This window comes from Aotus nancymaae, unplaced genomic scaffold (genome assembly GCF_030222135.1).
Source record: "Aotus nancymaae isolate 86718 unplaced genomic scaffold, 86718_ANA_hifiasm-v0.15.2.pri h1tg000040l, whole genome shotgun sequence".
Taxonomy (NCBI): domain Eukaryota; kingdom Metazoa; phylum Chordata; class Mammalia; order Primates; family Aotidae; genus Aotus; species Aotus nancymaae.
This window is the reverse complement of record NW_026988454.1, coordinates 48,344,438-48,371,499: the sequence shown is the minus strand read 5'-3', so window position 1 is coordinate 48,371,499 and position 27,062 is coordinate 48,344,438. Positions and strand designations below refer to the sequence as shown.

The following is a 27,062-nucleotide window of genomic DNA, read 5'->3' as shown; positions in this document are numbered from 1 at the left end:
CAAAACCACATCAATGTCTCCATTTATCTTACTGAGAAACATGGATGAGAGTCAAATATATCAAAACCCTGAGGGGTTACACTCATTAACATGGGGTAAAGAAGCTACTCAGTGCTTTGGTGTTAGTAGTACCAAGTCACTGAACCTAGTAACTGAGAATACGCCTGCAATTATAGCCATGCCTGATATTCTCAATCAGTCATACTTGACACTACTTGAATGTGTTCATGATAAAGATGTCTACAAAGATCTGTCCAAGTACCTTAGCCACATGGTTTTAGAATAATTTTCACCTACTTCAGTGTCTCTGCCAAGAAGAAACTCTGCTGCACATCATCATAACTCTCATGAAGAAGGTAAACATCCCTTAGGCCTGAATAGCCTCCGTTCACTCTGCAATGGCTTTCCAAGGCCTAAATTACAAAGGAGGGAAAAAAATGGTCACAATTTAGTAAACTGATTGTCACTAATTTTTATTATTAGATTGCCAAGTTCAGATAAAACTTATTTTTATTTTTTTGAGACAAGGTCTCACTCTGTTGCCTGGGTGGAGTACAGTGGCACCATCATGGCTCACTGTAGTCTCTACCTCTTGGGCTCAGGTGATTCTCTGCCTTAGCCTCCCAAGTAGCCAGGACAACAGGCATGTGCCACCCCACCCAGCTAATTTTTTGTAGAGATGGGCTTTTGCCATGTTGCCCATGCTGGTCTCAAACTCCTGGGCTCAAGTGATCTGCCTGCCTCCACCTCCCAAAGAACTGGGATTACAGGCATGAGCCACTGTGCCCAGCCAAAATTTATTTTTTAAAAATTGGATTCAAATTAAATGAAAGTTTGTTAGAATTTTAGATAAAAAAATTTAAAACCATAAACTAAATGTAAATTAAAAATGAAGTCATAGAACATATGGACAACATATCTTACCTAATTTGAAACACTTCTACCTTTAGTTTTGGAACAATTTTTCACTGTTTTACCATTTCCTCCTATGGTCTAGAGCAGGGTTTAGCAAAGTATGGACTGTAGGCTAAATGCAGTCCAGTGTTTATTTTTGTAAATAAACTTTTATTAAACCACAGTCATATTGTTTAAATATTGCCTGTGGCTGCTTTTGTACTACAATGACAGAGCTAAGTAGATGCAACAGAGACTGTCTGGATGGCCCCCAAGCCTGATATTGTCTGGCTTTTAACAGAAAGAGTTTGCTGATCCCTAGTTTAGAGAGATTGCTAATGTCGACTGGGATCATAAACCACTGGCTGAGAAACTGTACTGGAGCAAAATTAGAATACTGTTACTATAATCAGAATATCTGATTTTTTGAAAATTGATTGTAGGGTACTAATCAGTGATATTGGTAACAGAGCTAAAAGAAGAAAATGAAAGACAGCGAGAGACATGTGGCTGGGATCTATTCCTAAAAAACATGTCTTTAGTCTAGTACGGAAGAAGATGGGATGACCCCACTGACAAGTCTCTAGAGAGAAATGATCCTACCTTTCTGTAGTTGTCTGAACTTAATGAATATTTGGAAAAGAGATGGGTTGGGCAGTGTGAGGATGAACATTTGGGTAGCAACCTAGACTAATCTGCCTTCCATTTTGTTGGTTACCACTAAGTTGGCTGTTTTTGTTTTCTTTTCCCTTTCCAGAGCCCACTTTCTTTATTTGTTTCTATTTTTCTTTAACTTTTTTGCAGCTTTATCAACATATGACAAATAAAAATTGTATGTATTTTAAGGTGTACAACATGATGTTTTGATATACATATGTAAACACTGTGAAATGATTACCACAATCAAGCTAATCAACATATCCATCACCCCACATCTTAAATACTTTCATGTGTGTGCTGAGAACCCTTGAGATTTATCCATATATTATTACTAACTGTAGTCACCATGCTATACATTAAGTCTCCAGAACTCACTTATCTTATATTAAGTGAAAATTCATACCCTTTGACCAATTATTTCTCCTTTTCTCCATCTCCAAGTCCCTAGTAACCACCATTCTACTCTCTGCTTCTATGAGTCCAACTGTTTAAAAATGATTCCACATATAAGTGAGATCATACAGTGTTCGTTTTTGTGGCTGGCTTATTTCACTTAGCATAATGTCCTCCAAGTTCATCTACGTTGTAACAAATGGCAGTAGTTCCTTCTTTTTTAAGGCTGAGTAATATTTCATCGTGTATATAAGCCACATTTCTATTCGTCCACTGATGGACACTGAGGTTGTTTCTGTATGCTGGCTATTGTAAGTCATGCTGCGATGAACACAGAAGGACACATTGCTCTTGGAGATACTGATTTCATCTTCTGTGGATATACTTCGAGAATTAGGATTGCTGGATCATATGGTAGCTCTATTTTTAATTTTTTGAGAAACCTCCATTCTGTTTTCTATAATGGCTGCATCAATTTTCATTGCCACCAAGAGTATACAAAGGTTCCCTTTATTCTGCATCCTCACCAACACTGATTATCTCTTGAATTTTTGGTAACAGCCATTTAAAAAGGTGTGAGGTGATATCTCACTGTTGTTCTGATTTACAGTTCCCTGATGATTTGTGATGTTGAGCATCTTTCACTTTTGGCCATCTATATGTCTTCTTTGGAAAAATGTCTCTTCAGATCCTTTGCCCATTTTAAAATTAGGTTGTTTTTCTGCTACTGAATGGTAAGTTCCTTATATATTTTGGATATTAATACCTTACAGATACATGGTTTACACGTATTTTTGTCACCATTTGTTTAGTTGTTTCCTTTGCTGTAGGGAACTTTTTAGTTTGATGTAGTTTCATGTGTTTGTTTGCTTTTGTTGCCTGTGTTTTGGGGTCAAATCCAAAAATCATCGCCAAGCTCAATGTCAAGGGGCTTTTCCCCCCTTGTTTTCTCCCAGGAGTTTTATGGTTTCAGGTCTTATGTTTAAGTCTTTAATTCATCTTGAGCTGATTTTTTGTGCTGTTTATATTTTGGAATTACATTTGCGGCTCTGCTAGTTACCAGGCATATTCATCTCTAGGAAAGTTATTTTCTGCTCATCACATCCTACTAATCCTATTAATTATGTGGTCAAATAAAAATTTCCATCGTACAAAAATTACCATCTGCAATCTGGTTCTAATTTACTGACTCTAGACAAAAATAACAAAGCTTAAGACTAAAACCCTAAGATATTTTATAGTGAAATAAAGAAAATAGAAACAAGAGAAACTTACTCTTAGTTTCTCATGTCATTTTTTCATTTATTTTTAAATTTTCTCCTATGAATCATAATTCCATCCTCTTTTTTTTTTTAACATGTATAATTGCACCCCATTTTTCTTCCATTTAATCCAACTACCAAAAAGATGGAAGGCATAGATCTTGCCATATTAGTTGAGAAAAATCTTCTCTGGCTAGAAAGGATTTTGGAGGAAAACAAGGCTCTAAGAATGTAGAGCTCAGAAGAGAGGCGAGAGAAAGCAAATGCCAGCCATGGATTCTCAAGAGCAGAGATGTTGCACTGAGAGCTCAGCTCCCATCTGCAGATACCGATAATGAGGTTATTGATTTTTCACATCAGGGCTGGAGGACAGAAGGGAGAGAGCAGGGACTGTGAGGAGAAGCATTTAATTACCTGGTTAAAGAAAATCTGACCAGCAGGCCACATGAGTAAAGAAAATAAAGAAAATGCCTCATGATTTCATACTTTTAAAAAGCCCCCAAGAAAATAAGAACAATCAACTTAAAAATAGATGCTTCGATTAAATTCTAAGTTCCAGACAGTGTGTCAAATGGAGGATGAGCGTGAAGAAAGAAACTTTAAAGTCCTATTATTTTTTCCTTACTCCTTTTTTTTGATAAAGAGTCAATACTAGATAGAGTGAGCCAAAAATTATTTGCTTAAAAAAGGAAAAAAAATCAGAATTTAGAAAAAAACGGGCAAGCTTTTTATGGCAAACCCCATTTCCAGACAAAAACCTTTTCTTAGTTGTTCCCTTGAGGTTTTTGGTGATTTGATAATGAGAAGGCCAGCCATGATAAATAGCCACTCCTCCTCCCCATGGAAACTGCTCTCAGCTCCTTATTTTGTTTAACAGGAGGAGTTGCTTTTGGGGCGGACAATGCCCATCACCTTTCTTTCTAGTTCACCCTCTCATTCTTGTTCCCCACAAGTCCTCTTGGGGTAAACTACAGTATTCAAGAACACAGTCAAAAATTTTGAGTGGTGGGCCAAGTTCCAGCTGGAGACCCCCTTATCAGTGGCCCCAGAAGCTCCATGTCCCAGGCAGCATCTTTCTTCTCAACATGGGGTTGTACATGAGAATGAAACAAGAGGAGGAAATGCTTAGACAGTAATAAGGGCTTTTGGAGGTTTAGAGAGTGCCAGCCACTTTCAGTTTTTGAAGCTTTTGGTAAATTAAAATTTTTTTTTTTTTTTTTTGTTAAAAAGAAAAAACACCAAAGAATCTCCCCTTTCCCCTTAAGCAAAAGTCTAGATTTTAAGACTTTAGGAATGTGAAGCTCGGGACAAGTAGCTTTCCTGGGCCCTTATAACAGCCTGATTCTACCAGCATCTCAACAGTGGAAGTTGTCATGTGTTTGAATGGCAAAGTCTAACCAGATCATCACTGTACTACAATCTGTTCTTGGGACTCTCAGCCTCTAGGCATAGGGACCACCTTGGTTTTGAGTAAATGCTTCTATTATTAGTGATCCTAACTGACTGGGATGTGCTAGTAGCAGAGAACAGCATATGAGAATGCTTACAGTGACTTGAGCTCTAAACAAAGGATGAAAGACAAACCTGACCCTCCAGTGATTATACTTTATACTTGGAGTGGGGGGTAGCTAAGAAAATAGTGAGCATCATGAGTTAAATCGTAAGTCAGAAAGCATTGCTGTGAGGACAGAAGAGCATTCTCTTGTCTACCACATATATAAATGGCTGATCCATGGAGTGTAAGGCTGTCTACTTGACTGTGGTCTGAACTCAAGGGTAGAACACAGAGAACCAGACACCTTGAAAAAATCAAAGAGAGTCTGGAAACAGGATGAAGCCTGAGGAGGCAGGAGGAGGAAGGAGGAAGACAAGTCACTTTCTGAGAGTTGAAATGTCTGAGTGGAAAAGGTTAGAAGACCAAAGAAAAATGTCTGTGCAAAAAAACAAAACCCCAAAACCCGAAACTACCAAAAAAACACTTAAAGCCAAAAAAATCCCAAATCCCTATGTAAGGCTTTATCCTTTACCATAGATCAGCTGAGACATTATATAATCTATGTTAATATATACATATAATTAATATTCTGATAAAGCTCATACTGTAACTTATCATGTTTAATTGGAAGGAATTTGTCAGTTTCTCTTTTTTTTTTTAATTTTCGAGAGAGTCTCGCTCTATTGTTCAGGCTGGGATGCAGTGGTGCGATCTTAGCTCAACCTAACCTTGAACTCCTGGGCTCAAGTGGTCCTCCCTCCTCAGCCTTCTGAGTAGGAAGGGACTATAAAAGTGTGCCACCACGACCGGCTAATTTTTAAATTTTGTTGCCCAGGCTGATCTCAAACTCCTATCCTCAAGCCATCCTCCCACCTTGGCTTCCCAAAGTGTTGGGATTACAGGCTTGAGCCACCATGCCTGGCCTTCATGACATTTTTGAGAAAAAGGAAAAGAAATATCAGTTAAATATTGTTTCTGTCAGGCAGACTCACAAGTGCTTGAACACCAGTGATTAATGGAGTGCTGTTAACCCACAAAAGAACACTCTAGTGTTGTACTGCTGGATTATATACCTTTTCATATCTTATTTGACATTATTATTAGAAATTTAATTAAGACATCGAAAGCAGGTTTCTCAAATGTATCAGTGAAAGAAGGCTGGGAAGGGAGTGCTTTTTGTTAGAAGATAGGAAGACGGCTTACAAGTACTTTACAAACTGAAAGTATGGGGGAAACAAAGCACAGTGCAAAGAAGACGTGACTCAACAGCAGCTAATGGAGAAGCTAACACTGAAAGTAATTTCAATACAAGCCAGTTTGTTGTTGTTGTTTTAAAAAAAATGGTTTTATTTTTCAAAAATTTAAACATAAATCTACTAAAAGAACAAGTTGGACCATAAGCTGTGAAAAATCACACTGCAAAGACAGGAAGAGGGTTTTTGAGACATACTGCTCAGTCCTAAAAGACCACAGCTGGAAACCATGCCAGGAAAAGAAAATCAAAGGAAATGATGGATGAGGAAAGGAGGAGCTGGCAGAACGTGCTGTCTTCAGATAATTGAGGAGCTGAAGTGTAGATGGGAGATTTTTTCCTCTGGCGCCCCCAGAACACAGAACATTGTAAATTGTGGCTTCAAAATAAATAACTTTCTAACACCTTCAACCATTAAAAATTGAAATGAATTACTTTATTAGGTGATACATCTCCCTTTGCTGTGAAGTCCTTGCATTGATGAGGAAGAGCTATCTTACAAAGGTATGGAGGGAAGTCTTGTCTTTAAGTAGAAAGCTGGATGAGGTGATTTTTAAGACCCCCTGTTTCAGTTTGGGTTTCCTTAAAAATAAAGCATGAGACAAGGGTTGGACGCAGGATGCAGGAAGTCTATCAGGGAGGTGACATCAGGAAGTGGGCAAGCGGGAAGAGCAAAACAGGGACAGAAGGGCCAATAAATTATATTAAGTTTCAACTGTGTGCAACGAGGCTCACTCCTGTAAGAACCATGTAGCATGCATTCCAGAATGATTCTTTAAAGAAAGAAGACTGAGACTGCTATCCATCAACTCCAAAACCTCCTTGGCTGAAAACCATTAACTCCCCAGCACTTCCCAGACCACAGCCAGCTGGTTAGGGAAAAGCTCTTCCACCTTCTTTTCCTGACATGGTTTCCAGCTGTGGTCTCAAGTATGCATCAGAACAGCCAAGTGCTGGAGGTGCTGCAGGTGCCAGCACATGTGGGGCTCCTGCTGAAACACAGGAGGCCACAGGGGAGTAACACAGTGGGAGAAAAGCGAGGCCATGCCTTCTAAGTCCTGGGTTTTTGTGGTTTAAAAAATGCAAGATCCTATGGCACTTGATCACCACTATAGTTCAGGTTCTAGCAAAGGTTACTGGGGGCACCCCCAAAATGGAGACCTCATTGTTGTGACCCAGGGAAATGATTTCAGGTCATATATTAGGTCAAAGAGTTGACAAGAAATAAAAATCATAACACATAAACCAACCTTATAATCCCATAAACAACCAACCCCCCTCGAAGAACAAAGCAAACCAAAGCATCCTGCCTACCTAGCAATACGGATTTGCTTACTTTCTATTTTTGATCCCTTCTCTGCCATACATTTTGCACATTCTAACATCTATAAAATGGATGGCATAATGTTATTGGTTATTTTTCTTAGTAGTATATAAAATGATGATGCTTCTTACACAATTATGGTGTTTTAGATTTGAAAGAATACATTATTCCTGATATTCTCAACTTAAACCGATACTCAATTCATTTGCTGGCCAATTGAAGACCAAAACAATTCCCTATCACCAAAGCTTAGAAAAGCCTCAATTTTAACATTTTTTTCCAGAGAAAAAAACCAGAAATGAAAAGAAATTACACTGCCCCCACCGCAAAAGAGGCCTAGAGAATTGCTGTTATTTAAAATGACTGATGATTAATGATAAGACATATATTAAATGAAGAGGATAATAAGCAAGATTCACCAAAGGCTTCCTAAGATATTAGTTAAATTTTACCAAAGGCAGTATTCATTTTAGATTTCCTGAGAGAAGTCATTCCTTATGGACAGTTTTTAAAGATAGCTAACTTTCTAAAAAAGAGTGCTAGAGAATGAGAGTGTAATTAAAGCACTGACTTGTTCTTATCCCCTGAATTCCCTCCCACTCCTTGCAGAATAATAACTCTTACAATTAGACAGACATTGTTAGATGCATATCCTGCAGGGCGCTTCCTCAGGCATTCGGCACACAAAGCATTCACTAGATTAGTTTAGGAAGGAGACATACCATCCTCGACTGGAAGAGACCCAAGAGGTGAAAGACAATTAAAACAACACACTGGGCATATGGAAAGATTAAAGAGACTCAAAGAAACCTGAGACTAGTGAAGGAATATCCTCTACAAAGTAAATCTTCTATAAGTGCTTTCTAAAAGTTAGATCTAATTAGCTATTTACTCTAAGTAAAAGCATATACTAGTATTTTAAAGCCCATAGACAGAAAAAAACATATAGTGGTTTACTGAAACAGACAGAAGTGATTATCCCAGAGCTGCCAATAACGCTTAGGTGGGATTAAGAGATCATCATTTTTGTATTCATGGGAACTTAAGTTTAGACTATGCCTTTCTAGTTATCTCCTTCAATATCTAAGTCTAATAGTAGGTATATCTGTATCAATGTTGTATAAGCTGAAGCGAGGGATATAAAATGACTTCAATGAAATTACACAGTCTTCAGTGGAAAAAATCCTGGTCGAAGCTTTAAAAATTATATAAAAGTTGATAAGCTAGATTTATAGGTATTGCTGAACATTTTTTACTTCGACATTTATCTATAAGAAACATGCAAATTAAAACATCACCTCTACGGCTTCCCAGGCCCATTTCCTGTACTTTGGATCATGAGTCAGTCTCCACATATACATGTAAGTCTCTATAACTTCAGGCCGTAAGATGTAGTATTTTTCATTTTGTCTTGTAGCAATGGCTTCAACACCACCATCAAATCTGAAAGCTTCTGGTCCCAGCTTCATAACTAAAGGACATGGAATGAGTGAATAAGGATTATTGTCCTGGACAGTGCTTAGAGTCTATAACATAAATGAAACTAGAAAGTATAGTCATCCCGTAGTATCTGTGAGGGATTGGTTCAGGACCCTCTGAGGATAACAAAATCCACGGATCCTTGAGTCCCTTATATAAAATGGCATAGTATTTGCATACAACCTAGGTACATCCTCCCATAAACTTTAAATCACCTCGAGTTTACTTATAATCCTTAATACAGTGTAAATGTTATATAACTAGGTGTTATACTGTACTGTTTAGGGAATAAAGAACAAAAAGTCTATACATGTTTAGTACAGACAGAACCATTCATTTTTGGGGAACATTTCTGATCTGTGGTTGTGGAACTCAGGGATACAAGGATCTGACTGTACTTTAACAACATTGAAGAGATATGTCAAAATAGTCATTTTAAAAAAGTTATAAACTTCATGTACTATATAATATTCATATACTTTAAAAATTGTAAAACTCATCTAAAAGAGTCCCTTTTAGGAAATAGCACAATTTTTTTTTTTTTTTCATTTAACCACCATTTACTGAGCACCCACCAGGCAGGTGCAAGGCACCATGAAATATCATTTGAGTTAGGCAAAAACTTAGTGATTGACAATCCTAAGTAATTTTGTTACAAAAGGCCAGTTATTTACACTTTGTGTTTCAAATTCCTATTTTATAAGAAGGGAGTGGGATTCATGATCTATTTCATGGGGGATGTGAAGAAGAGTAATAATGGTTTATAAAATGCTAAGTTTCTCTTTGCAGGGGGATAGAGACCCTTGCCCAATGTTATTGGTAAAAGCAGAAGTCAGTAAATTAGGCTGGCTTTAACCCTTTATTGCCTGGATTTTTGTTTCCTGGCAAACTCAGGGTAAATATTTTTCAGGTAGAAAAGCATTGTCATTTAAAATAAAAACATAGCTTAAATGAAACTACGAAGTACAATCATCCCTCAGTATCTGTGACAGATTGGTTCCATCATTAATCATGATCATTAAGTTTCATAAGCAGAGTGGATACTCTTTTGATGGCAGCAATGACAAAACTGCATGAAATCAAAGCATGTGGGAATAGACTACAAATGAAGAATAACAGGTACTCACATGTTCTATTATATGATTCATGACAGGTACGGGCAATTTCAGCGCCGAGTTCAAGGTAGTGTTGGGCCAGGCCTTCAGGAGCTCCATCAGCCCCGAGTGCAAACATGCCTCCTGCAAAGCAGGTCAGGTGGCCCATCTTGTGCTCCAGGAGGCCCCCTTTCCACTCTGCGATATAAGTTAGTCCACTGCTAGACTTGCGGATCAAATGAGTCTCAATGGCCTGGAAAAAATACTTATTTTTAATATTTTGTAATCTCTTTTCAAATTTATATTAAAAATATCCTCAACCATTAAAAAAAGAGAATAAAACATAACTCACAATCTGAGTTTGGTGTTACAAATCCATTCAATCTGAAATTATACGCTATTGCTTTCTGTCTTTCCCCTCTAGTTTATGCCTTATTAGTTTGGTTAGTCAGAATTAACACTGCTGGGCCAGCACAGTTGGTTTTGCTAGGTTCTGTGACCAAACACTTATATTCCTCATATTCAAAAACTTTCCCCTTCCCAAAACAGGCCACTGGTGCAGTGGTAATAGTTGATTTGGTACATTTTCATTTCCACAAGCGGTGAAATAACACAAAGCCCAGGCCCTAAGGTGGATGGGGAGCACAGCATATTTGTGCATGGGATCCAGGCTGGTGGCAGAACTCTTCCTTTCACTGCCCTAGGCTTGAAGCGATAACAAAATACAGTGGCAAAGAGGAGGTGTTCTGGAGCCAGAAGACTTGGCTTCTAATTCCAGTTCTGACACTGTCTGTAACTTGTGGGAGTTGACAATTTGCTTACTATATCCCTAAATCTCAGCATCCTAATCCATAAATGGGAACAACAGGATCTCCTGAGAGGACTCTGTCAGATTTTGTTTATGAAGCAGTTACTACTGCAAGTGGCACTTGATAAAAGTCATTTCTAATTATCATTTATATCTCCAATGTGGTGACACTTGAATCAAGTTCTTCCCTAATAATTCTATTAAAAAGCATGCTACTATATAATGAATAAATATTATTCATTAGTATTTTAAAAATTAAAAATCTTTATATTTGGGGGAAATGACAATGTTTACAAAAATGACATATAAAACATCTTTTATTTCTATCCCAGGTCTGTTGGTATTCTCTTAAACTAGACAGAGAAATAAAACATGCCTTATATTTTAAAAAGCAAAAATAAAGTGTGCTTGGCATTGCTAATTTCCAATTACTCTAACAGAAAATGCTTTCCTTGCTGCCCCACAATTACTTCACAAAAGGCAAAAGGATATGACTGCGTCTATACCTGCACACTGCTATCAAAAAAGAGGGATTTTTTAGGAAGCACATTTGGGAATAGTAGGCACAGAAAAAAACCTGTGATAGAGAAGAATGAATGAAATGAATACATAAGAAGCTAAAACCTTTCCTACCTTTATTAGAAATAAACAAATGAAACCAAAGAAATAAATGAACATATTACTGTGCTCATTAACTGTGGTTAAGCTAATGTTATTGATGGTTTAGTTATTACATTAATATTTCATTCTTATTTTATGCAACTGAACATTTTAGCTATTTATACTTCTTATAACACAAATTGCAATAAAGTCCTTCAAGCAGATACTTGTTTATTACCCAAGAAATTATTCTTTCTACATGGCAAGAGTAATAGCTTTTGAGCATGAATTAGAGAAACATTATTACCCTGTTATGCATCCTAAATAAAGTACGATATTTCTGGCATGATTCAGACCAAGTTGCTACCTCTTAATACAAACTACAACGAGGCCGGGTGCGGTGGCTCACGCCTGTAATCCCAGCAGTTTGGGAGGCCAAGGTGGGCAGATCACAAGGTCAGGAGATCGAGACCATCCTGGCTAACATGGTGAAACCCTGTCTCTATTAAAAATCCAAAAATTAGCTGGGCATGGTGGCACACGCCTGTAGTTCCAGCTGCTCAGGAGGCTGAGGCAGGATAATTGCTTGAACCTGGGAGGCGGAGGTTGCAGTGAGTCGAGATTGCGCCACTGTACTCCAGCCTGGGCGACAGAGAGAGACTCTGTCTTAGGAAAAAAGAAAAACAAACAAACAAACAAAAAACAACAAAAAAAAACTACAATGAAATTCCAAGACTTTTAAAGAAATTGTTTTGTGTGGCCATGGGAAAATGTAAATAAATACAAAGAAGGATAAATAGTCTTTAGTGGATCTGAAAAAACTGTGTCAAGGCTATAGATAATTGATTAGAAAAAAAGAGTATTATACATTTTGTGATTTAATCCTTCTGTAATTGATTTAAAAAATTAGTTTGATGAAGGTTCAGAATTGTAAATGTCTGATAAGTCATCTGCCCAGGTGTCATTTACCGCCGTGAGTTCCTACTGTAGTCTCCAGATAGGGCTATGATAACTAGTTGAAAGCTCAAAATATTGTTATTAAAATAATCAAATAAAACATACTGCTCTGGGATAAATGCTTTCCAAAATCTACTTGAAGCTACAACAGAGTAACGGTATCTTTAGTCATCAACTGTCCAGAACAATAATATATGGCATCCTCCCCTTGATAACAGTAATAGTACAACTTAGCAGAAAGAAACTTTGTTATGTAAGACATTTCTACTTCTCAAAACAGAAATTCAGTTGTTCTAGCTTTGCTTTCTAAATTGAAAATATACAATGGATTAAAAATTACTTTTACTATTAAGAGAAGCCAGAATCACTCTGATTTTATTTGTTCTTAATGGATTTTCCTGTCAATGATTTGTCTGAATCCAATATACTAAAAGTTGTGTAGGTATGGTTTTAGGAACTAGGAGAAAAATATTTCAAATAATATTTTAAAGCTGTCTTTCTTGGAACATCAAGACCTTAGAGGGCCAATTTAAGATTAATTAAAATGTCTGCCAGTATGGTAATTAGAAGATGACAGAATGGAAACTACAAAATATGGAGAAGAATTCCCTAGGTTAAAATCTGAAACCTCATAGCAATGAGGAAAAATATAAAAGAGGCCATGTGGATCACATACTGATTTGCTTTTGATGTTAATCATGTGCCTTTATAAAGGTTGTGCCAAATGTAGGCCAATGTTCTAAGGCGCTTCTGGTTCCTACATGTGAAGTAGTGAAGACTTGTAAAGGAAACCAATGTCATAATCAATGTAGTTAACCAGAACAAAGCAAGCTGCATTTATATTTAAATAAATAAGTATGCCTATGTCAAAACGAGGCCTAGACCTCTTGTTAGAAAGACCAATTTTACAATGGCTACACCACTGGGACTACGAATTTCCATTTTTCCCTATGAATCAACACTCTGATTATTAAAAAAAATTTCTAAGCTGTCAAGAAAAATAAAACTTTTCTGAGAGCTGAGCCACTATTTTACATAACTTGAGAAGCCTTGATAATAATTAATATTAAAAGAATATATGTGAGTTACCACATAAAACAATCACAAAAGCACCTGATTCCACTAAAAAATTTTGTTCCTAATGAGTACAAGTTCAAGTATTTTAGATAAAATAATTTTCTTCCTGACTTTATTTACTTTCTAATTTATTTTCAGTTTTGATTGAGGCTTAACTGGAGGTGTTTCTTAGTTCACTTTTATACTGGCCTCCTCCTAAAGACTTTAAGTAGTTTCTAACTTACCTTACTAACTTACTGCCTGCAAATTAGTAAACGAAGATTTAAATGTAGAATGGAAATTCTTACAAATAAATCCACAGTGGATGAATTAAAAGGAACAGATATTGATACAGACAAATTTTAATCTTAATTTTGATTCGACATGTAATATCTCTGAGGGTACAGCAACCTTATCTGTAAAATTGGGTGAGTAATATCTTGAGTACTATGAGAGGGAAAAAAAACCCAACTCCACCATTTCACTTAAAGGAGCTACCTAACACACTGCTTAGCACACGGTAGGCAATTCAGAACACAGCTATTGCCTCTTACTTCTCCTCCATTGTAAAGAATATTTGATACTATTAATGATCTTCTCTTACATATGAGTTTGTTCAGATTTTTATGTGTGGATTTCCTTAGAATACTATCCATATATCTCTGAGGACAAGTTTACTTTACATGGAGATATCCATTGGGACTGTCTGCCATCTTGGGCAATTTTAACTTAGGCAATTGTCAGAAGACAAATTCAGGATTTCCCCCCCCCATAATTTAAATTGTGGTCCTAAGGAGAGAATTCATATTTATGAAAGAATACGACTTTTTCAGATATGTGACTCTTAACTGAGGTTTAAACCATGCAAAAACTTGAACTGCCCTATTAGAAATAAACATCAAATATGATCACTATTGTTATGACGATATTAGCAAATATTGAACTCTACCTAACTGAAAATATTTTGTAACTCATTCATGTAGTATACCACTTATTCATTAAAACCTTATTAGTATATAAGTTATAAGTTACAGCTGAGTGGCAAAGACGGTTTAAATATTGGGTTACCTGAACAGCATCAAAATACATCTTCTTAGCTTCCAGATCTGTCTTGCCAGACATTAACCAGGCCTTCAGCAAATATTCATAGAAGCTGTCTCCAAGTCCTCCAACTGATACATGATCTGGAAAGAGAGGGAAATGAATTTTAGAGTGATTCAGCTTTTAATTCAGATAATGCAGCAATATCACATTAACAACTAGGATGCAACCCTATGTCAACTGCAAATCACTGTTACACTGAAATTCCAACAAATCTCTTATTTTCAGAAAGATATTCTGAAATGAGCAGACGGGCTATTAACTAATGTAACATACTCTAAGTAATTACCAGTAGTTTTGCAAACATGGAAGATAAAAGATATGTAATCACTCCAAATTCTAAAAATCTGGTTTTCCAGTGAAACATACCCAACTAAAATGTTCACAGTATATATTTAAATACATTTTATTTGCTTTAGTTCTGAATGACATAAAATTCTAGCAAAGCTATGAGTATTAGCAAATCTTTTTTAAAAAGTGGTTTGTAATAAAACAAGAAGCTCCTCAGGTTCTTACCATTATTGTTATTTTTAATTTCACTATGTCATCCAGGCTGGAGTGCAGTGGCATGATGATAGCTCAGTATAGCCTCGAACTCCCAAGCTCAAGTGATCCTCCTGTCTTAGCCTCCCAAGTGGCTGGGACTACAGGCACACATCACCACACCAGGCTCATTTTAAAATTTTTTGTAGAGATGGCATCTCACTATGTTGCCTCAGCTAATCTACAACTCCTGGCCTCAAGTGATCCTCCCACCTGGGCTTCTCAAAAAGAACGGGAATTACAGACGTGATGCACTGTGCTCAGTATATTATTATTTGATAAATTTTTGAGTGCTATGAATCTGAAGGGTCAAATACTTATGGGACAAGGGCCGTCAGAAAGAATATAGGGCAGAAGAAGATTTTCCTCCTAATACTCCATTCCTACAGTCCATCTTCACTGCCATTATGCCAGATCTACTACATGCATCATCAATAATATCGCAACTGTAGAATAGGTATTCTCATTTTAAGAGTGAGAAAAATCAGGCTTACAGAGGCTAAATGTGCTGACAGCATTGGTACCATGGACCCCACAGCCCACACAGGGTCTCCTATCTGGATCTGCTTGCTCTCTACCATGTAACATTAGGATATTCTTTTGCTTACTGCTCAAATTAACTTTTATTTTTCAAGCATATTTGCTTACAAAAACAAACACAATTTATTTGAAACATAGTACCTAGAATTCATAAAATTTGATCATTTAACAAAATAGTCTTTAAGTTTCATACATCGAACCTAATTTATTTTTAAAGATAAAACTTTTGTTGACTTAGTTACACAAAATCAATTCAGTATTTAAACTGCTATCAGACAATTTTTCTCCTGGGGGCTACCCAACAACTCCATGTGGATGTCTGTCTACATGGGCACCTAAAACCGAATAGGGTTACAAGGAAATTCATTATATCTTCTTCCTCCACCTTCTCTTCTGCAGTGGCCTCATCTTACCATCTGCATACAGTATAAATCAGGTAGTCATTCTTTACTTCTCTGTCATATCCAATGAGCTACCAGACTCCACTAATATTACTTTCTGTATCTCTTAAATCCATCTGTTTCTGTGTTCACCAATATGATCTTGACTCAAGCTACCATTAGCTCCTGCCAATTATCTGATTTATTGATTTCACTTTTATAGCATGTGCTATTTCAACTTAATATAATTAAAATCAAATAAAGGATCTAGTTTCTCAGCTGTACTCATGCTCAATAGGTAGATGTGGCCCTTGCCCACTATATAGGGCAGGGAAGATATAAAAATTTTTAGCATTGTAATTTTTTTTTTTTCCTCAAGATGAAGTCTTGCTTGCTCTGTTACCCAGGCTGGAGTGCAGTAGTGGTGTGATCTAGGCTCACTGCAACCTCCGCCTGCTGGGTTCAAGCAATTCTCCTGCCTCAGCCTCCCGAGTAGCTGGGATTACAGGTGCCCACCACCATGCCCAGCTAATTTTTTCTATTTTTAGTAGAGACAGGGTTTCACCATGTTGGCCAGGCTGGTTTTGAACTTCTGACCTTGTGATCCGCCCACCTCAACCTCCCAAAGTGTTGGGATTACAGGCAGGAGCCAGTGCACCTGGCCAAGAGTTCTAATGACAGTGCCCTTCATTCTATTCCCCACATTAATGTCAGAGTAGCCCTCTTAACACACGAATGTGATCACCCTTTACTTGAAGACCTTCAATCCTGTGTGTTTGGTGCTGTGCAAGATCTCAATCTTCTCTATGCCATTCAGTCTTGCTCTACTTGCTCTCTGCTCACTTGCTACACAGCTCTTCTTTTGGTTCCTCAAAAACATCAGGCTCCAGCCCATCTCAGGCAGGGCTTCTATAGGCTTTGTTCTGTCTGCCTGAAATAGACTCTAGGACTCCCTGCCCCGGGATTAAATGGTGCTTCCTCAAAGATGTGTTCTCTTGACAATCCCACTAGGTTCCCTTGTCACCCACTTTTTGATAGCACACATTTATCACCTGCAATTTCATAATTTGGTAACATTTTCTTTTGTCTCCTCCATAAGATCATGAACCAAAAAGGCAGAGACCAGACCTATTATGTTTCCCAGTCCACACCAACCCCTGGAAAGTGTCTTGCACATGGTAGGTACTCAACAAATAACTGAAGAACAAAGCAAAATTCTTCTACGTCAACCTTAATAAAGGGCTATAACTATTCAAGCTAAAGAGCCATGTTTTAAAGCAGTTAAGCATGTGATTTTCTTATTGCAGAAAGTGTAGAATTATAGTTTTAATTTTAATGTAAAAATATATTTAAAAAATTTTAAGTCTGATTTTTGAAATGATCTTTACAGTTTTCTAAATAAATCAACACAGAAACCTCTGACATTTACAAATCAACAGATTAAGTACGAACTCATCAATAATAAGCCCTGTTATCAACATGATTGTAGGAGACAAATGCAAGTGATGCATGGAAAAGCAAATCATGGTTTGGCATTGTCAAAACAACACTGACTCAATGAAGTGATAGGAAATGATGGCCAGGATCCAGACGTGTCCTTTGGAGTTAAAGCGATGGGAGCTGAAAACCAATGGCCAGAAGCAGCTTGATGTTTTCCTCCCCTTGGGTTATGATTTTCTAATAGATGGAAGAAGCAAGTTTGGGCATTTGGGGATTTTTTTTTTTTTAAGAAAAAAGTGTTACGTAAGGATACATTTGTTTTAATTTTGGTAAGTGTTAGTTTTCTATTTTTAAAATTTTCTATCTATAAAAATTTCACATTTGAAAAAAAACAAGACAAAGGAAGGTAGAGGAGAAACAGGTCTTCTCAATAATTTAGCATATCACTCGCTGAGCTTCCTTCAGGCCTGGATGACTGTTTGTCAACACAGTCCTGTGTAAACATCTTAAGGGATGTGGGGAGACGATGTCTGATTTTATCAGCAGGAAAGAATCAACTTACTTCTAGAAAGAACATAATATAGTATTTTTATGTCCAACTGCTCTAAAGGTAAGATGTACTGTAGTCACTCAAATATTATGCTCTTCTCTGAAGGAGTAATTCATTGTTTTATTCGTAAGAATAGATCCCATAAAAGGATTTCTTTTTTTTTTTTCTTTATTCCCAAGTGGGTATTTTGTCCCAACAAGGATTTCTAATATTTTAAAAAGAGAAAAAACAAGTAGCAAAAGATTCAAGACAAAGAATAACTGAAATACTCAATAGCTCCCTTTTAAAATTTTTGTTGACTTAATCTGAATTTCTCTCTTTGAAACAATCCTGCAATGATGCTAGTGACACTATACATAGCTAGCTTGTAGCTAGCCAGCTAGCTAGATTATAGATAGATGGATGGCTGTTACGGAAATCAAAGGATGATAAATGTTCTGGGTACAGACATGAAACCCTGCCATCTGGCCTAAATGGTAACAAGATCTGGTTATATGATCACTGACCAGGACTGGATACTGCCTTTCAACCACAACTGAGAAGCAAGGGCAACTGCTAAAAAAGAACAAGCAGAACAACCATTAAAAGCAGATGCAGGCCTGGCATGGTGTCTCATGCCTGTAACCCCAGCACTTTGGGAGGCCAGGGAGGGTGGATCACCTGAGGTCAGGAGTTCGAGACCAGCCTCGCCAACATGGAGAAACCCTGTCTCTACTAAAAATACAAAAGTTACCCTGGCATATTGGCGGGCACTTGTAATCCCAGCTACTTGGGAGGCTGAGGCAGGAGAATCGCTTGAACCTGGGAGGTGGAGGGAGCTGAGATCATGCCACTACACTCCAGCCTGAATGACAAAGTGTGACTCTGTCTCTAAAAAAGAAAAAAAGAAAGGTAAGAAGCAGAAAGATCAGATACAGAGCCTATATGTATTCACAAAATTAAAGTAAGTAAATACCTCCTAGGTGCAAGATACCATGTACTGGCTTAGTAAATATGACTAAGACATGGTTACTACCTGCAAAAGCTTTGGATCCTTAAGAATATGGATATAGATGTGAATCAGCAGGAAAAGGTTTGTGGTAGGAAAGCACCCAAAGTGCTGGGGCAGGAGAAGAATAGAGGAAAAGTGGATGCTAATAAATCCCAACTGAAGCACCGAGGAGGGTATCCTGGAAGAAATGGCAATTGAGCTGGGCCTTGAGAGGTGGAAGGGCTAAGGAAATGGCACAAGCAAACACCTAAACATGGCCAAGGAGGGGAGGGTATCCTGGAAGAAATGGCAATTGAGCTGGGCCTTGAGAGGTGGAAGGGCTAAGGAAATGGCACAAGCAAACACCTAAACATGGCCAAGGAGGCCTTGATTGAAGAATAAAAAATAAGTGTGTCTTCCTCTGGCTAGAACACAGAATGGGGGTTGGGGTAGGAGAGAGTTAAACTCATCAATCTTTTTTTTTTTTTCATCAGGAAATTGGCCCATAAGGAATCCAAATATAAAGGACTCTTTGTACCAGGAAACATAGCCAAATACATAGCATCAGGGTGACCCAGAAGGTGAAGCGGAGATATTCCAGTACAACTGGCTCCTTCTGTCCCCCCCTTCACAGCAGCTTCCAAATCCCAAATCATAGGAGGAAAACAGTAAATCAAGGAGACTTTTCTTCAGCTTTTGAAACCTGTGGTGAGGAATACTCCAAAAATGCTTGTCCTTTTAGAGAACCACATCCTGTCACCTTGTACTTAGAAATATACACAAGTTGTTTTATCCTCAGTCCTCTGGTGGCCCTCAAATGTTGAGTCTCAGCACCCTTTTGTAATTTTCAAAAGAAATGGGTATCCCAAATAATTTATGTAAGCAATACCTATATTTACTACCTTGGAAAATTAAAACAATTAAAAAATATTTTTGTTATTTCATTTAAAATAATAATTACATGCCCATTATGTTAACATGTATAATTTTCCAAAAAAGTTATAATTTACAAAACAAAACAAAAAAATCAGTGAGAAGACTGACACAATTTCACATTTTTGCATATCTCTTTCATGTTTGCCTTGATAGGAGACAGCTGGATACTCATGCCTGCCCTACTTTCAATTCACTGCTATATGCTGTTTTGGCTGTAATACATCAAGAAAAGTCAGCCTCACACAGTTATACAGTCAGAAAAAGAAAGGATATTTTAACAGGCTTTTCACACAATTGTGGATATTTTTCTTTGATACTATAAGAATAATCAACAAGTGGTTTTGTTTTTAAAGGTTAATTGCATTGTGAAATTAGAAATTACATCAACGACTTTTTGTATTCTGTTACATTAAAATCTATTAGTCTATCTTGTACTTTAAATAGATTGTTTTCTACGTATGATCTTATAATATCATGCTTTGGTCATCTGGAAAATATCGGTTTACTGAATTATGCAGATCTTTCAAATATTGACACTTTCCATTATACAGTATCAGAAAACCACATTTGTTAATATCATCATCAATCTAACAGGAAAAGTATTTGTGCCAAGCTCATGGTAGCATGTACAAGTTTTCCAAAATTCTATTTTTTATTTAGAAACTTGGATTATAATCATTGGCACAAATACTGTCACTTTTCCTTGAAGTGACAAGCTCATTTTAAAGAACATGGCTATTGATTATCTAGCCTAAGTAACCATTTTTTAAAGTTGTTCTTTCAAGTAAAGATGTTGAATCCATGAAACAGTAAGTGGCTAGTTCAGCTTGCAACTCAATCACCCAAGAGCTTTTCCTTGAGGCAACTACCATTTTTCATAATTCAGCAGGAGTGATTTATGGGTACTTTCCATTTCATCTCAGAAAACATTACAAAGGATTGTACTCAAGGGTTGATATTTACTAGAATCAGTAATTTTTTTTTTACTGTTTCATTAAGCACATTCATAAGTGAAACTAGTATTTTTTTTTTAAATGCTATTAAGAATCAATGAGGGCTGGTGTGGTGGCTCATGCCTATAATCCCAGCCCTTTGGAAGGCCAAGGCAAAAGAATCACTCAAGCCTAAAAGTTCCAGACCATTCTCGGCAAAATAATGAAACCTTGTCTGTACAAAAAAAAAAAAAAAAATTAAAAATTAGCTGAGCATGGCAGTGTGCACCTCTGGTCCCAGCTACTTGGGCGGGTGGTGGGGGTGGGGAGGTGTCAGCTGGGAAGATCACTTGAGCCTAGCTTGAGCCCAGGAGGCAGAGGTTGCAATATGACCTGAGATCATGCCACTGTACTCCCGCCTGGGTGACATAGTGAGCCTGCCTCCATAGAAAGAAAAGAAAAGAAAGAGAATGAGTATTAGTACTATTTGGTCTTTGTTTGCCTTTGTTCTCAGTGAGGCTTCAGTAGTTTCACTTAACACTTGTAGGTGTAAATGTCAACAGATTAGAAAAGGCAGAAAGTCTTTTAAAGTACACCACTATTAAAAGCAGAGGCAGAAAGAGAGATCAGATACAGAGCACATATGTATTCACATAATTTAAGTAAGTAAACACCTACCAAGTGCCAGATACTGTGTAAATATGATTGACATGTATTATATTATATATTATTATTATATTATATATTATTATATTAGTATTGTAATAAAAATAGTTTTGACCTTGTGGGCCTCCTTAGAGGTCTCAAGGACTTCCAGGGATCTGTTGATTATACTTAGGTAGGTGGTAACCTTGATTACAGTCCTAAGGTTTCAACAGCTAGGCCTTCCAGAGCTACAGCATATTTTAGCATATGAATTTTAGCATATTCTTTTCTATTCTTTAAGAAAAGTACTTCTAAAATATCAGTGAGATAGCTAAGAACATGACATTGAAATAGAAAGAAAAAAACCCAAATTAGAATAAAATTCTAAGGCAGTGTACTCTTGTCACAGCTAGGCATCTCACTTAATATTCTTCACTTGTTTTCAGTTGCTATTTAATGTACTACTGTTTTTCCAAATTGGCTTACAAACATTCCTTTCAACTACTCTGAATCTTTATGACCTTGCTCAGAATCGTCTGAAGAGTCTTAAGTGCAGGCTTCTAGCATTCAAAAGTCCTTGTGCAATACTCTCTTCCATCCTAAAGTTAACTCTACTGGCAAGAAACCTTTATCTGGCAGCTTAAAATTAAGTAGAAAGAAACCGGCTGTTTGCTCTTCCAATTTCCCAACTCTTAAAAATTCAGGCTCCTCTCTCACTGTTTAGCCACGCAGAAATAGAGAATGTTAGGAAGCAGAATGGTCTAGCTACTCTCTACAAAACCCTCACAGTCATTAGTACAAAGGAATGAATTTCCTTTCTATCCACATGACTAGCTTGTTATAGGTTAACATCCCACACTACTCTGACCAGATCTTCCCTTTCTGATTAATAGCTTTAAATGTCTTTATATATCACCACACTTGGAGTTATATATGAAAAATACATAATCCAGTTTCCTGGTAACGCAATCTGTCTGATGATAGTAGCCTGTTTATTAAAGAAGCCATGTCATTTTCTCCTGTTCTAAACATTTCTCAACAAAATCTGCGTTGCTTTCGTGCTCCCTCTCTCTATGAGTACAGTCCCATAAAGAGCTATAATATTGTGAATCTTCTGACTTACGTTGACCCCATTGTCCACTATTGGGATTCAGATAGTTAGGATAAAGGCCTTGTGGTTTTTCTAGTTTGTTCAGTACTGTTCGAATATTCATTACCTATAACAGAAAATAAAATGTTACTGTGAAAATCTAAAAAACAATTCTCATACCATTCTTCTCTTTTTCTTGAACTTATTTTTCCATTTTAGAAAAAATAAGTTGACTTAAATGATGCAGAATTAGAACAAAGATAATTGCTGTTAGCTTATTATTACAAACATAATGGCAGTAAGTGAATACAGTCACACTGATTGATTATCTACCACTAGCCAGATGCCATACTAGGAACAAGGGCTATACAAGTGGATAAACAAAGCCACCACACTCTTGGAACTGCGCATCCTAGTGGGATGGGACAGACGATAGACAGATAAATAAATAAATAAATAAATAAATAAATAAATAAATAAATAAATAAATGAGTCATGTGTCACTTAGTGACAGGGATGTGTTCTGCGAAATGCACAGTTAGGCAATTTCATTGTCGTACAAACATCATAAAGTACACTGTCACAAATGTAGATGGTACAGCCTACCACACACCTAGGCTATAAGGCAGAGCCTACTGTTTATAGGCTATAAACCTGTGTAGTGCATGTTACTGTAGTGAAATATTTGTGTATCTAAACAGAAAAGTGCACTATAAAAGATGAAAAATGGTACCTTTGTATAGGGCACTTACCATGAATGAAACCTACAGGACTAGAAGTTACTGTGGATGAGTTAGTGAGTGAGTAATGAGTGAATTTGAAGGCCTGGAATGTTACTATAACTACTGTAAACTTCATAAACATGGTACACTTAGCCTATATTAATAAATTTATAAAAGTATTTTTCTTTAATAATAAACCTTTGTTTACTGTAATTTTACTTTATAAGCTTTTTAATTTTTAAAATTTTTGACTCTTGCAATAACTCTTAGCTTAAAACACAAACACTTTGCATAGCTGTACCAAAATAATTTCTTTCTTTATATTCTTATCTATAAGCTTTTTTCTATTTAAAATTTCTTTTAAAAATTGTTTAACATTTTAAACTTTTTGTTAAGAACCAAGACACAAATACACATTAGTTAGGCCTACACAGAGCAGGACCATCAATATCACTGTCTTCCACCTCTATATCTTATCCCACTGAAAGTCTTTCAGGAGCAGTAGCATGCATGGAGCTGTCACCTCCTGTGATAATAATGCCTTCTTTTGGAATACCTCTTGAAGGACCTGGCTTTTACAGCGAACTTAAAAAAAAAAAAAGTAGAACATTCTAAAATAACAATAAAAACTATAGTAATACATAAACCAGTAATGCAGTCGGTTACTTTAATTATCAAATATTATGTACTGTACATAACTGTATGTGCTGTACCTTTATATGATTGGCAGTGTAGTATGTTTATGCCATCAGCACCGCAAACATGTAAGTAATGCATTGCACTAGGACATTATGATGACTATGATATCACAAGGCAGTTGGAATTTTTTTCAACTCCATTATAAACTTACAGGACCACAGTCATATATGTGGTCGATTGTTGACTGAAACAATGCTAAGCAACACCAAACTGTATAGTATGTCAGGAGATGATGAATACTGTGGAAAAAAATAAGAGGGTGCAATGGACTGAAATGTGTACCCTCAAATTCATATGCTGAATCCCTACTTCCCAATGTGATTGTATTAGGAGACGTATTTGGAGATGGTAATTAGGTTATGATGGTAGAGCCTTTAAAATGGGATTAGTACCCTTGTAAGAGACACAAGAGCTCACTCTCTCTGTGTGTGTCTCCCTCTATCCCTCAGAGCACAAAGAAGACATCATGTGAACACACAGTGGGACAGTACTTACCTACAAGCCCAGGGAAGAGGCTCAGAGTGAAACCTACCTCATTGGCAGTTTGATCTTGGATTTCCCAGCCTTCAGAACTATAAGAAATTTGTTGTTTCTGGTTGCATTTTTGTTATGGTAGCCTGAGCTGATTGAGAGTAATGGGGCAGGGTGATGTGGAGAGGCTATCCCATGTTAGTCAGGGTGGCCTGGCAAGGTGGGGGTGTTTGAGCAGAATATTAAAGAAGCAAGGGAGTAAGCCATGCGGAAATGTGGAGGAAGAGCACTCTGAACAGAGAGGAGAGCAAGTACAAAGACTCTGAGAAGATAGAAGGTTTGCAAGGCTACTGAGGCCAGAGGTGGGAGGCAAAGGGGAGAATGTCAGCAGGCAGAGGAGAGGGAGAGCCAGGGCTCAGGTCACCCAGGCCTCACAGGTCACAATAAGGGCCTATTTTACTCTGAGTGTCATGGAAAGGCTGAGGTAGAAAAAAAGGAAGTGATGGTCAGGTGGCTACTGTAAAGTTCAGGTGACATGATGGACTACAGATCAGGGCAGCATTAGAGGCAGTGAGACAGCCAAAGGATTTCTTAGTGGACTGGACCTGGGGTTTACCAAAAAGAAGAACCAGGAGGACCTCAAGATCTCTGAGCTGACCACTGGGTAAAATGAGGTGCCATTTACCAAGATAGCAAAGACTAGAGGAGAAGCAGGTCTAGGCACTGAGTCCGGGGCTTTTTAAGTGGGACTCGTCTATCGACCTCTTAGTAGAGATGTTCACTAAACAGATATAGAGTCTGGAGTTCAGGGGACAGGTTGGGACAAAAATAATAAACTTGGAGTCTAGAGAACAGAGATGTATGCAAAGCCCAGAGACTGGATGTGACAATGTAGTGAGTGAATATAAAAAACAAGAGGCACAGGATTGAGTGCTAGGGCTGTCCAATAATTAGAGGTTGGGGTGTTGAGGAGGACACATTAAAAAAAAGACAGAAGGAGCATCCAGCAAAAAAGGAGACAAACTGGGAGAGTATTACATGCCAAGTACAAAGTATATCTCAGAAACAAAGGTCTGTGTCAAATGCCAAGAGTGTAAGGAAGATGATAGGGGAGAATGGATAAGTGGCTTTAGCACTGTGGTGCTCACTGGTCACTGAGACGGGTGTGGCTGGGAGAAAAGTCCTATTGGAGAAGGTTCAAGAGACTAGAAAATTAAACAACTGAGATGACTCTTTCAAGGAGTTTTACTGTAAAGGAAAGCCAAAAAGCAGGTTGAAAATAAAGGCAGAGTGATGGGGGGAACATGAATTTATCCAAATATTGATGGGTTTGCTTTCTAAAAATGAGGAACCAATTCAGGTATAACACATCACATTTGCATAACACTCTGAGTCTATCTTTCATATACTTGGCTCATATAGTGCATTTATTACTTTTTTGGTTTTTTTTTTTAAGACGGAGTCTCACTCTGTCACCAGACTGGAGTGCAGTGGTGTGTGCTAGGCTCACTGCAACCTCCGACTCCCTGTTTCAAGTGATTCTCCTTCCTCAGCCTTCTGAGAAGCTTGGATTACAGGCACACAACACCATGCCCAGCTAATTTTTGTATTTTTAGTAGAGATGGGGTTTCATTATGCTGGCCAGGATGGTCTTGATCTCCTGACCTCATGATCCACCCGTCTTGGCCTCCCAAAGTGCTGAGATTACAGGCGTGAGCCACCGTGCCTGGCCTAGTGCATTTATTACTAAATATTTTTAGATAAGGAAACAAACTTCATATGAGTGAAGTAACTAACTTAATTAAGGTAGAGGGAACCAGATGTGGAAGCTGTACCCTCACCCCCTGAGCTAGAATGGTGCCCTGGAAAGGCTATAGGTTTACAGTTTGGTTAAATGAAATGCTGCATGTTGCAAAACTTCAGAAAGAGCTATAACAACTTTGCTTGTTATTTTCCAAATCAAAAATTCCTAAACCTTCTCAGAGAGGATATTGTTTCTCCTAAGTGTTGCTCTGTAGGCCAAGGCACATCAAAGAATCTCACCTTTTCAGCAAAGATGGGGTTTCCTGATAAGTGGCTCAAGTGCATAAACTCCAAATGCAGGGTTCCAAATTCTGCCAGAATACTGCTGCCTCCAGAAGCCCAGGGCCAGTTCCTTCCAATACCACTAAAGAAGAGATGACAGTGAAGAGTTATGGGTCAGATTCATTCCATTTTTCACTATCTAAATAGTAGATGTGAAAAAGACAGCTTTTAAAAAATGGCATCTTAGCTAATAGTGCACTCTAGATATTGTAAAACCAAGCGCTGTTTTCTTTGGCTATCAGTTTTAGGGTTTGACTCCTATCTCCAAATTGAAAATTAATGTTGACTTAATTTAGGAAAAAGCTGCTGAGTACTTGCTGTTGATGAATAGGCAAATCTTTTGGAAAGTTCAGGTGCTATATAGATATATAACCATTCCACATAGAATATAAAACAAAATCTGACCAAAACACTCCCACCATGCCCAAATGCCACATAAAGCTCTTCAACATTTTAATTAATTTCAGCCCGAGAGTCCAAGGAATTTTAGGTATTCACATTATATACAAAATTTTACTTGGATAGAAGATAAATTTCAAAGATTCATTAATTATACACTCACTTCACCCCTCTCCAAATCTTCCCTGCATTTACCAGACTTTCTTGCTTATGTGTATCTTTACACTATTTAATTTTTTTCCAAGCATATTACCTAAGGTGCTAACTCATTCCCCATATAACTTG

General features: G+C 37.4%; 1 protein-coding gene across 1 annotated transcript in view; it reads right to left on the bottom strand.

Moving 5' to 3' along the window:
- The window catches only part of MAN1A1 (mannosidase alpha class 1A member 1), a 178,272-nt gene that overhangs the window by 2,860 nt on the left and 148,350 nt on the right, over positions 1-27,062 (bottom strand). Inside the window, exons 7-12 of the mRNA XM_012450064.2 lie at positions 26,337-26,460; positions 22,435-22,528; positions 14,343-14,458; positions 9,887-10,106; positions 8,579-8,751; positions 298-413 (exon numbers count right to left, since the gene is read on the bottom strand). Coding sequence (XP_012305487.1) covers positions 298-413; positions 8,579-8,751; positions 9,887-10,106; positions 14,343-14,458; positions 22,435-22,528; positions 26,337-26,460 — 843 coding nt within the window. The remainder of the gene's footprint in view (positions 1-297; positions 414-8,578; positions 8,752-9,886; positions 10,107-14,342; positions 14,459-22,434; positions 22,529-26,336; positions 26,461-27,062) is intronic.